At 40.2% G+C, this 12,577-nt stretch overlaps 1 protein-coding gene across 1 annotated transcript; it reads left to right on the forward strand.

Moving 5' to 3' along the window:
• The first annotated feature begins 6,881 nt into the window (after positions 1–6,881).
• Positions 6,882–9,418, forward strand: LOC109803575 (syntaxin-121). Its single transcript, XM_029272384.2, has 2 exons — positions 6,882–7,524; positions 8,600–9,418. The coding sequence occupies exons 1-2, from the start codon at positions 6,963–6,965 to the stop codon at positions 9,031–9,033; spliced, it is 996 nt and encodes a 331-aa protein (XP_029128217.1). The 5' UTR covers positions 6,882–6,962; the 3' UTR covers positions 9,034–9,418.
• Positions 9,419–12,577: the final 3,159 nt, after the last annotated feature.

A 12,577-nucleotide genomic window follows, 5' to 3' on the forward strand; every position in this document is an offset into this window, starting at 1 on the left:
GTGTGGAGACCGAGAGGGTCATTGCTGAAATAGACGTGGTGAGAGACTTTGTTGAGGTGTTCCCTAGTGAGGTGTCGGGGTTGCCTCCTATTAAGGAGATGGAGTTTAGCATTGACTTGGTTCTAGGTGCGAGGCTAGTGTCGGTGGCTCCCTATAAGATGGCTCCTGCTGAGTTGGTTGAGCTGAAAGGTCAGTTGGAGGACCTACTGGAGAAACAGTTGGTGCGGCCAAGCGTATCGCTGTGGGGTGCTCCTGTGTTGTTGGTGAAAAAGAAGGATGGCGGTAGTCGACTTTGTGTTGATTATTGGCAGTTGAACAAGTTGACAATTAAGAATAAGTATCCACTTCCTCGGATAGATGACTTAATGGATCAACTGAGGGGAGCATCCATTTTCTCGAAGATTGACTTGAGGTCAGGATATCACTAGATCAGGGTGACATACCGAAGACTGCTTTCAGGACTAGGTATGGTCACTACGAGTACATTGTGATGCTGTTTGGTGTGACCAACGCCCCAGCTGTGTTCATGGATTACATGAACATGATCTTCCAGCCGTTCTTGGATAAGTTTGTTGTGGTGTTCATTGATGACATCTTGATTTATTCAAGGACCCGGGAAGAGCATGGAGAGCACTTGAGGGTGGTGCTGGAGATTTTGAAGGCGAAGCAGCTGTACGCTAAGCTTTCAAAATGTGAGTTCTGGTTGGATGAGGTGAAGTTCTTGGGACATGTGATCTCAGCTGAGGGGATTGTTGTTGATCCGGCTAAGGTGGAGTCGGTGTTGCAGTGGGAGCGTCCCAGAACTGTCACTGATATTAGGAGTTTTGTGGGTTTGGCGGGTTACTATAGGAGATTCATTGAGGGATTCTCCAAGATAGTGGCCCCTTTAACCCAGCTGACAAGGAAGGAGCAGCCGTTCATTTGGACAGATGTCTGTGAGCGGAGTTTTGATGAGCTGAAGAGGAGGTTGACTACTTCTCCTGTGCTGGTGTTGCCGGACTCTGGTGAGCCCTTTAATGTGTATTGTGATGCTTCTCACCAGGGTCTGGGGTGTGTGCTGATGAAAAACAGGAAAGTAGTGGCATATGCTTCAAGGCAATTGAAGACCCATGAGAGGAATTATCCCACTCATGACTTGGAGTTGGCAGCTGTGGTGTTTGCCTTGAAGATATGGAGGCATTACTTGTATGGTGCTCGGTTCAGTGTCTTCAGTGATCACAAGAGTCTGAAGTACTTGTTTGATCAGAAGGAGCTGAACATGAGGCAGAGGCGGTGGATAGAGTTTCTGAAAGATTATGATTTCCAGTTGATGTATCATCCTGGCAAGGCCAATGTTGTGGCAGATGCACTGAGTAGGAAATCCATCCATATGTCTGGTATGATGGTGAGGGAGCTGGAACTGGTTGAGGAGTTCAGAGATCTAAATCTCCATGTGGAGTTAGCTTAGGATCACATTAGTTGTGGGATGATTACCATAACTAATGAGTTCTTGAGGCAGGTTGGACTTAAGCAGTTACAAGATGTTGAGCTGGTGAAGCTTCTTGGTTTGTTGGGTACCGAGAAGGCTGTTGGTTTTGAGCTGGGAGAAGATGGAATCTTGAGGTTCAAGGGCAGAATTTGCCTACCTCAGGATGCTGAGTTGAAGAGAGCTGTATTGGAGGAAGGCCACAAGAGCAGACTTAGCATACATCTAGGTATGACTAAGATGTACCAGGACCTCTAGAAGACTTTCTGGTGGTCTGGTATGAAGAGAGGGAGATAGCTGAATAATTAGCAGCCTGTCTGACCTGTCAGAAGGCGAAGGTTGAGCATCAGAAGCCGAGTGGGTTGATGCAGCAGATTGAGATTCCAGAGTGGAAGTGGGATAACATTACTATGGATTTCATTGTGGGGTTACCTAGGTCAGCTAGGAATAATGATGCTATCTGGGTGATTGTTGATCGGTTGAACAAGTGTGCGCATTTCTTGCCTGTCAACATCAAGTGGTCCTTGGAGAAGCTGACACAATTGTATGTGAGGGAGATAGTACGGTTGCACGGGGTGCCTTCCAGTATTATTTCCGACCAAGATCCGAGGTTCACTTCCAGATTTTGGCAGAGTCTACATCAAGCCCTAGGCACGAAGCTAAAGCTGAGTTCTGCTTATCATCCGCAAACGGATGGTCAGTCAGAGAGGACAATCCAGTCCTTGGAGGATTTGCTGAGGGCTTGTGTGTTAGACCACTTGGGTAGCTGGGAGGAGGTCCTACCGCTGGTGGAGTTTACTTACAATAATAGCTTTCATGCTAGCATTGGGATGGCGCCGTTTGAAGCCTTGTATGGCAGGAGATGTAGGACCCCTCTGTGCTGGTATCAAGATGGTGAGTCAATGGTTGTGGGACCAGAGCTAATCCTACAAACTACTGAAAAGGTGAAGCTGATTCAGGAGAGGATGAAGACTGCTTAGAGTAGGCAGAAATCTTATGCTGACAAAAGGCGTAAGCCTTTGGAGTTTGCTGAAGGGGAGCATGTGTTTCTGAAGGTGACTCTGACTTCTGGTGTGGGCAGAGCGCTGAAGGCAAAGAAGTTGACACCGAGGTTTGTGGGTCCCTATTAGATCATATAGCATGTGGGTCCGGTTGCATATCGGTTGGCCTTGCCACCGTCTCTTTCAAACCTACACGATGTATTTCATGTATCCCAGTTGAGGAAGTATGTTCATGACCCTGGTCATGTGGTGGAGCTGGATGATGTGCAAGTGAAGGAGAACCTAACGTTTGAGAAGTTGCCAGTAGCTGTGGTTGATCATAAGCTGAAGGAGCTGAGGGGCAAGTCCATTACTCTGGTGAAGGTGTTGTGGGATGCAGCTACTGGTGAGGCTACTTGGGAAGGGAAGCAGCAGTGCAGGGAGCGGTATCCGTTTCTCTTCCCAAGTAAGTCTGTTTTCGGGGACGAAAATTCCTGTTGTTGGGGAGGTTGTGAGACCCGCTGTTCTTTTTCTCTTTCACTATCTTCTCCCTCACTCCATATCACTTTCTTCTTAATTCTCTTTGCCTCCTTCATTGATTTCCTTTATTCCTTGCTACCTCAAGGTGCTGATTCTTAGAGGTTGGACTTGCTGAGGTGTGGGCATTTCTTTTCTTCTCTTCCCCCGTTCAAGCTCTTCTCCATTTTTCTTCTCCGTTCCCCTTCCCAGAAGCTCGGATTCTCGCACCGAGGTAAGGGAAGTTAGGTTTTCGTTGTTTCTGGTTGTGGATGAGTCTTAGAAACTCATTAGATGCTTGTTGATGGCTGATTCGTGGTTGTGATGGAAGAGAACTTGTTTTCGGGAAGTTTTTGAAGAAATTTGGGTTTTCTTTGATTTGAGGTTGCATGCGGAAAAGATAGTGTTTTTCTTGATGATTGATGAAAATGTGGTATTTTGGTAACATTGCATGTGGGTTTTTCTGGCTGTTTTTGCAGGATTTGGTGAAGTTTTTCGAAAATGGAGTGTTACTACTGAACTTCGCGCTGGGCATAGTTCTTCGCGCCGGGCGTGGGACCACCTGGAGGCTCCTTTTAGGCAAGCCGCCGGGCGCAAAGGTGCAAGCGCCGGGCGAGCTTGAGAAGGAGAGCCTCTGGATGGCCCACGCCAGGCGTGATGGGGACAGCGTCGGGCGCGATATCAGTTGTGCCATGTTTTGGGTTTTCTGGTGCTGTGTTGGGCGCCACCATTGTCGCGCTGGGCGCGGAGGCTCCTTGGGAGTCTCTCCCAAGAGGGCGCTGGGCGCAATACGAATTGCGCCGGGCACGAGACCTTGGTAGGTCTCTGCCTTCCCCACGCTGGGCGCGGGTTAGGCCATGCTGGGCGCATGAGACTCCTTGGAGTCTCTGCCTGGGCATGCGCTGGGCGCAAAGCTGAATTGCGCCAGGCGCGTGAGAGCCTTGGGCTCTCTGGTTGGGTCACGCCGGGCGCGAGCACTCTTGTGTCGGGCACGCTGGCCCTTGGTGCTCTCTGGTTGTGCCACGTCGGGTGCGACCATGAGTGCACCGGGCGCGTGTGATGATGATGACTTATATGCGGATAGCTGTTAAATTTTGCTGAAATTGTTGATAGATGTTGTTTAATGCTGAACTAAGCTGTAATTGATGAATATGCTGTGCTGACTAGATGTTAATGCTGAAAAATGATGTTAAGCTGTAATGGATATATATTGCCGTGCTAAGCTGAGCTGTTATTGATGATTTACGATGCTGACTTATATTATTGTTATACTATAGAATGATGAGCTGAGTTGTGAGTAATAAGCTATGTTGAATACTACTTAGCTGTGCTGTATGTTGATTTGTTGTGCTGTGCTGTGAGCTGATTGGCTGTGTTGTATATTGCTGAGCTGTATGCTGTGTATGGCCACTATTGTTGTGTTGTTCTAGCCGCTATGTTCGGTGTTGTTATTAGCTACTATTGTGGTGCTGTTATAGCCGCTAAGGCAGTGCTGTTATTGTCGCTATGCGGTGCTGTTATAGCCACTAGAGCGGTGCTGTTATTGCTACTATGCAGTGCTGGAATTGCCGCTTTGCGGTGCTGATATTGCTGAATTGTTGTGGTGTAGTATAAGTTGTGCTGATGTACTGATAGTTGTAGCTGTTTACCATTCATATTGTTATATATGTATGTTGACTTCTTTTCACTAGCTTACCCTTTGTTGTTTCTATGGTGTTTGGACTGCAATTATCATACTATGTATGGGAGCAGAGCAGGGATAGGTTGGTGGCTAGTGGCAGAACTGTAATGGCAGATAGGGCTAATTTTCTGTTGATCTTTTGTTGTGTTAGCTACCTGATGTAGTAGCTTTTGATGTATTTTGTACACTTTAACTCTATCAAGATTTGGACCTTGTATATGTATATATTCTGGACCCTATATGTATACACTTGTTCCTTTCTGTATGATATTTCTAGTGTGCTGTGCAGTGTGTAGTGACCAGTTGGATCGTTACATCTAGAGGCCAAAATCATTTTTTTTTTAATTTATCTTCTCAGGCCGGGTTGAATTTGACTGACTATACAAGAAATTTCCTGCGTTTTGGCCGCATAATTCATAATTTTTAATTTAATTTTTAACAAATAAAATAAATTTGTATTGTTTTTTTTTATTAATATAACTATTACAAATAAATAACCATCCCCTCTACCAAAGAGTGGTGACATGGAGGTTTAGGATTTGTGGGGGAGGGGAGAAAGATTGGAATACATGTATAAAAAGTTTTATTTTTACTTTTATGAGGCCATCTTAATAATATTTCTCCTGGATAATTTTTTTTTATTTTTATAACTACATGCATCTTTTATTAGATATAATATTGTTTGAGTTAAATAAAATTATTTAATGCAAAAAAATACTCATCGACTAGATATATTTGTAAAATGACTTAACATCATTTTAAATTTTGGTAAAATTTATTTTAAGAAAATTAATTTGTGTTTGTTAACGTGTGTATGATATTTTAAAAGTGGATGGAGAAGGATTGATTTTATAAGAAAGAAAAAACTATTTTTCTGTAATAAAATTTATTCTACATAATTAATTTTCTCAAGATACAAAAAATCTAAACATATTATCAATCTCTCTCAAAATACCACCGAACATGTAATGAATGATTATTCAAAGTTTAATTAAAGTATACTAGTGTATTAAATACTCGAAAAGAAAGATTTATTGTTTATATTAATCTTACTCAACTCAAACATAATTATCTTTATAAAAGAAATACTTATAATTTAGGAAAAAAGAATCTCTCAAAATTGATTTTAATGCTCCTAAAATTGATTAGGAGAGGAAATTAACTAAACAAAGGCAAATGCTGAGTAGGTAAGATTTCCCCACCTTATGTTTGTTTTTTCCCGTCTCTTGAATAATAAACTTCGAATCATGGACAGTTAATGCAAAAGAAACCTTCAAATGCCTTTCTGCTTACGCTGATTGAAAGGTTTGAAAACTGAAATGCTAATACTAATAATCTTACCGTAAAAGGGTTATTTCCTTTCTTGGCTTATCTCCTTAACTCCATTCGTGATACTTTCCCTCTCTCTCTCGTTAGGTTTAAGCAAAAGAGAAATGATTATTGAGTACAAAATTAGGATAACATTTTACTATTTTGTAATTTTACCATATATTTTAAGATGTGTATATAGAAATCAATAAATTGCATACAATATTGTGCATTTTTTTATTTGGTTCTGTAAAATAGGGAGGTTTGTTTTAGAGAATAAACTAACATCATAATCTATGATTACAAAATTAATAATCAGGAATTGTTATAAAATCAAATAAATAGTTGCCAAAATTTAAAATTAATTATAATTACTATATCAATCATTAATTTTTTAATTTATAATTAGATAGTGTTTGAAAAAATTCGTAAATTCTTATATAAAATAAGATTAAGAAAATCATCTCAAATTTAAAATTAACTTTTTTAGAAAAGCTAAAATCATTTCACCTTTTTCAAAAATAAATTATTTTGACAAATAAATAAGTTAATTTCTAGTTTAGGAAAAAAGTTGATTTCACTATAAAAAATTATTTTATTTTTATTTTATTAACGCATATGATCGTAAAAAGAATATTTCTAAGGTAAAACTTAGATATAAAATTATAAATATTATTGAAATCTCCTTTAAATATAAATACATTCTATAAATTCTATTAGTTTAAGATATGATATTGAATTTTATATTTTAATTAATAGGATACTATTAATATAGTAAATTTTAATTATTCATGGATGTATTAGAAAAATGTGACGCGCTTACAAGTTGCATCCTTCACCGGTTCAACCCATCCACGTCAGCCTAAACCCAACGTTGACTTCTAAGCACTCTCTGTGTCTACGCGGTAGTAGTTGAACGAAATTGAATCCATAATAACCCCTCAGAATCACAATTCCCAATTCACAATTCACTACTCCTCTTAACTCATCGTTCAATCTCTGAAAGCCACAAATGAACGACCTAATCTCGGGTTCCTTCTCGCGCTTCCGCGGCGAGCAGGCCTCGCCGGAGCACCACCAGCACGTGGTGGAGATGTCGGGCATCGGGCGGCGCGGCGGGGAGGTGAACCTGGACAAGTTCTTCGAGGACGTGGAGGGCGTGAAGGAGGAGCTGAAGGAGCTGGAGGAGCTGGCGCGGAGCCTCAAGAGCGGCCACGAGCAGAGCAAGACGCTGCACAACGCCAAGGCCGTCAAGGACCTCCGCTCGCGCATGGACGCCGACGTTGCGCTCGCCCTCAAGAAGGCCAAGCTCATCAAGCTCAAGCTCGAGGCCCTCGACCGCTCCAACGCCGCCAACCGCAACTTGCCTGGCTGCGGACCCGGTTCCTCCTCCGACCGGACCCGCACCTCCGTCGTCAACGGCTTGAAGAAGAAGCTCAAGGACTCCATGGAGTCCTTCAACGAGATTCGCCACCTTGTGTCGTCCGAGTACCGGGAGACCGTGCAACGACGCTACTTCACCGTCACCGGCGAGAATCCTGATGACAACACCCTCGATCGCTTGATCTCCACTGGTTAGCTTTTGCTTTCTCCTAATTTCTTCTCATTTCCCCAAAATTCCTGGGTCAAAGACTAATCCTTATTTTCTATATTTATTTGCGGGAAAATAATGTTTGATTACCAAAACTCATATCTGATCTGGTGAGCGGTTAATTAGTCCTTAATTGTTAATTTTGAGATAGTGATTAGACTATGTTTATAAAATAAAACAAAGAGACTAATTCATTACTATAGAGGGGTTATTTTAGTTAGAATTTATTCAAAATTACACTATGTTGTCATGTGGATCTACTTAATGTGGGGTTATTTTAGCTTAACTATTGAGGGATTGATTTAGTTTAACTAATTGTCTCGAATTTAAGTGTTAAGTATGCTATTGTAATCAATATTCCGAAGAATAATTTTGTTTTGTATAATGATTCTTTCGGGCTCTAATAGGATTCTCTCCTGAAATATACCTTCGGTGTGATTTCTTCGTGATTTTTTGAAGCGAAATCCTAAAAAATACTTAAGGTGTGATTTCGTCATCTTTGTTTGAAGATCAATTATGTTTGGACTCTTTTGTACAAGACAAGGAGATAGAGATAAAAAAATAGAATAGTTTGAGATAAGGATGATTGATGTGATAACGGGGTAAATAAAAAAACATAATGTTGAAGAAGCTTGGTTCGTTAGGCAAGTTCTCAGCTTAGACTCTTCCGTTGTCTGCTGCTGCTCAATTCTATTTTATTTGGCACTCAAAGTGGATTTTGGATTTAGATATTAAAAAATGGAAATAAACTATTAAATTTAAATTAAAAATATGAGAATTTTTACTTGTAGGAAAATTGATCTTTCAAATTCTAGTGTGCTAGGACATAGTCATGATTAATTTCTCATTTTCTCCATCACTGTTTCAATTGAAGAACAAATAGAACTTAATGGAATTAGTGGATAGTTTATTGAAATTCGAAGTGCTCTTCCAAATTCACGTCTGTGAAGCACTATTCTGTCCTCGTGATTTTAAGTTTGGGTTCAATTTTGTCTAGATTTTATTTGATGCAAGTTTAGGAGGTCCTATAATAATCTGTGTTTTTCACTTTTACGCAGGTGAGAGTGAGACCTTCCTTCAGAAGGCCATTCAAGAGCAAGGCAGGGGTAGAATTCTGGACACCATCAATGAGATTCAAGAGAGGCATGATGCTGTCAAAGATTTGGAGAAGAGTCTCAAGGAGTTGCACCAGGTGTTCCTTGACATGACAGTGTTGGTGCAACATCAAGGTGAGCAATTGGATGATATTGAGAGCCATGTGGCAAGAGCTCATTCGTTTGTGCGCACTGGAGCTGAGCAGTTGCAGACTGCACGGAAGCACCAGAAAAACACCAGGAAATGGACCTGTTATTGTATCATACTTCTTCTGGTGATCATCTTGCTTGTGGTGCTCTTCACTGTGAGGCCGTGGAAACATAGCAGTAGTGGCGGCAGTGATGGTAGTCAACCTGCACCAGCTCAAACACCACCTCCACCCCCTGTTAATGCTTAACCTTTGGGGTTAGGAGTCTATATAATTCACAAAGCATGCTGGTTTCTATTATATTTATTTGAAGATTGAGCTATTTTATTTTGGGATCTAGCAAGGGTGAGAGAAACATGGATTGGCTTATGATTTGAAAGGGAATCTGGTGGGGCGTACAACAGTATTATTTCAATCCATGGAAAGGTTGGATGATTAATCTGACTGTAGAATCTGGGAAGGAAATGGTTGATGGTTCCATTGAGGTAGATTTTTGGAGATTGTTATTTTGAGCTTCATATTCTTTTTCTGTAAGTAGCTTATCTGTTTGAACATTGTTTACTGATGTTTTATATATGTATACGGGATCTTTCCCTAAATATAATGTACAGTATCTTACTCTTCCCTTGTGCTATCTTACTATTCCCTTTCTCATTTCTCTTCTCTTGGCGAGGGTCCATTGAACTTAGAGGCAGATTTGTAGCAAGTATTCCAACAGATGAATATGTTATTGCTAATTATCTACTTGAAAAGCTGTATCTGCAGCTGCAAGTATAAAGCAAAATCTCAACTTCGTTTAAACCGAATCCGGTGATATTATATAATACACAAGTTTATATTGTCCACTCTTCTAGTAGTTTTGGAACTACAAGATAGAAATTATTTAATTCAACAAATTATGAGGGGTATCAATGTACATCTCCATAATTTGTCATCGGTAGAGCAGATAAAAACAAGTTGGTGGGGATTGGAGAATGATAATGGTGGTAAAGTGCATATTCATGAAATTATCTGTAGGGTTTTTATTTGCTTATTTATAATTCACTTTAGACAAACAAGCAGTAAATTCTTATTTTTAGTGTCCCTGAGGATGATTTTTTTATAGGCAATTAGTGAAACGAACCTTGGGAATTTGTAGCATTGTAGACTTTCAGTGCAATTCTGTTCTGCTTTTGATCTGTCATGGTCATAGGGATGAAACTTCTATTAGTATATGTTAAAATTCTTGATTGACTTATTGACATTTTTTAGTCTTTCCTTATTGTTCTGGAAACCTATCCAAAGCCCCATTGGCTACAAGGAAATTACATTCGAAACTTCCGTTCTTGTCACATCAGTACAGTAGGGACTGCTTGACCATTCTCAAGTGGACCCGCCAGCTCAATTCACCAAAATAATCCCCACCTTTGTATGGAAATCCACTTGTCCAGTTAGGTGTATTATTAAATTTTAGGGTAACATTTAGTAACATCGCTTGAGATTTTTATTCATTCAGTTAATTGTTTTTTTCAAAACATGGTCGACCTTTCTCTCCTTTTCTAACCTCACACTTGCATTCCTCAATTATATATCATTAAAATCTTTTAAAATTTATAAGACTTTTTCATATTAAAATAATATTTTAGAGAATCTCAATTTAATACATCGATATTGATGGAAATATGCCAAAGTCAAGGAATTCAAAAGGTGATACATTAAAGGAATCAAGAGGAATGAGATGACTTTGAAGACCTTTTCATATGTCTGTAAATATAGTAGTTACTTGTATAGGTTTATTTTGCCTTTGTATTTATGAGACACTTTATTTTCTTTTTATAGATCATTGTATAGGGAATTTAGAGTAGGTTCTTTGGAGACTTTTACTCCATTTGACCTTGTAGTAAAGGTCATTTATTTTTACTTTTTCAGTAGTAGAAATAGGGTGACAATTAGCAAGGCATAAGGGTGTGACTAGCAATTGGGCCAGAGTTGGGCCTAGGTCAAATTTTACATATTGGACTTCTTTTGTTCCATATTTTTCAAGGAATTGATTTAGCTAGGTCTCACCATCATCGAGTGAACCTATCTAAACCAATTTCAAATTATTTGGATTGGATCCATAGAGAAAAACAAACCAAGGCCGCCCACTCTCTCCTTTGGCCAAATTGGCTTCTTAGCCTTGGTGCCTTGAGAAGCTTGTGCTACAAGCTTCTAACTTAGCTTGCTTCCCAAGCAAGCTAAGATAGAAGTTTGCTCCACAAGCCTCCTAAACTAAGGTGGACGGTCAAGACTAAGCCAACCATGATTCTCTTGAACCATGGTTAAGCTTAGCTTCCTCCACAAGCTACCTACTTTTATATATTTCTAAACCTTTCATTTGTACACACTTTTGGATGTTAATGAACAAAATTTTCACTCAAAATTCTCTCTTCCAAGAGTCAAAACCGTGGAGAAACTCTTTCCCTTAGGAACCTTCACAAAGGACTTTCTCCTTTGTGCCTTGGTTTCTCACTTCTTCTTCTTCTTTGAGAAGAACCAAACCACTAAGTGGCTTCTACAAGCTTTGAGGCTTGTCTTGCTTCCGCCATTTTCAACCATTGATGAACCTCCAAGAGCTAGATTGGACAATGGATGGAGCTTGAGGAAGAACAACAATCACTTCTCCAAGTCACTTCCATCAGATCTTTATCTCCTTTAACCTCACGCTTGCATTCCTCAATTATATATCATTATATTTTACAAAATCTCTTGAAATTTATAAGACTTTTTTCATGTTAAAATAATCTTTCATAAAATTTTGATTTAATATAATTCTTAAGATTTATCTAAAATTAAATACACTCACACTCCCAATTTGGAACGGGTCGTTCCAAGTTCCTAAAAGGGCCAATAACCTTAATTTGGAACGGGCCGTTCCAAGATTGGAACAGGCCATTCCAAACTCTTCAAAAGAGGGCTAAAGCTTTAATCGGAACGGGCCGTTCCTAAAATGGAACGGGTCGTTCCAAGTTATAAAAAGAGCCTAAAGATCCTTGTTTGGAACGCCCGTTCCAGTATACCAAATGATGTGTTAATCTTATCTCTGGAACGGGCCGTTCCAATTTCAGAACGGGCCGTTCCAGTTACAAAATTTACACGTAACGGCCATATCCAGAACGGGTCGTTCCGATTTTGGAACAGGCCGTTCTGGACCCTTTCTAAAATCTATAAATAGACAGCTTGGGCTCATTTCTCGGGACTCCAAAATTTCGTTCAGACTCCTTAGAGCACGAAATTTCTCTCTTTTTTCTCTCTCTTTCTCTCTCTTTTGTATTTCTTGAGATTTTGTGAGGCATTGTAGTGTGAAAGGTTGCCACATAGCACCTAAAATCTTCCTATTTTGAAGATTCAATAGAGCTCATTCAAGAGGTATTTCAATTAAACTCTTTCTCTTTTTTATTTTTTATCTATAATTGTTCTTACCGGAAATCTGTTGTAGAGCTGATCCGCCAGGTAAGATCGGTGAGCCTCTTTCACTGGTACGCTGGTGCTCCAAGATGGGGGTGGTACCTGCAAAAGAGACTCTGATGCTAAAGTTAGGGTTTGTATGAGTATATGTCTCGTATAAGTAATGCACGTACCTTGGTATGATTTTGGGTTGTCTTGGGCCTTGGGCCTGAGATAAGATATAACATGATTAGCTAACGGATCTTGTCCGGGGCGAGATCCTCGAGAATCAGTTGTGATTCACTTAAATGCTGAGCTGACGGCACGCGGTGCGCGTCCGAGGTCGGCTTGCGTTGTGGTGCCGAGCTTGGAGCTCAGCTTCGCAGTA

Source organism: Cajanus cajan, chromosome 7 (genome assembly GCF_000230855.2).
Source record: "Cajanus cajan strain Asha chromosome 7, NIPB_CcT2T_4, whole genome shotgun sequence".
Classification (NCBI taxonomy): domain Eukaryota; kingdom Viridiplantae; phylum Streptophyta; class Magnoliopsida; order Fabales; family Fabaceae; genus Cajanus; species Cajanus cajan.

Excerpts from the sequence above, each read along its gene's own strand:
- LOC109803575 (XM_029272384.2), top strand. The coding sequence starts at position 6,963 with ATGAACGACCTAATCTCGGGTTCCTTCTCGCGCTTCCGCGGCGAGCAG. Across the intron at positions 7,525-8,599 it reads CGATCGCTTGATCTCCACTG|GTGAGAGTGAGACCTTCCTT; the intron begins GTTAGCTTTTGC and ends ACTTTTACGCAG.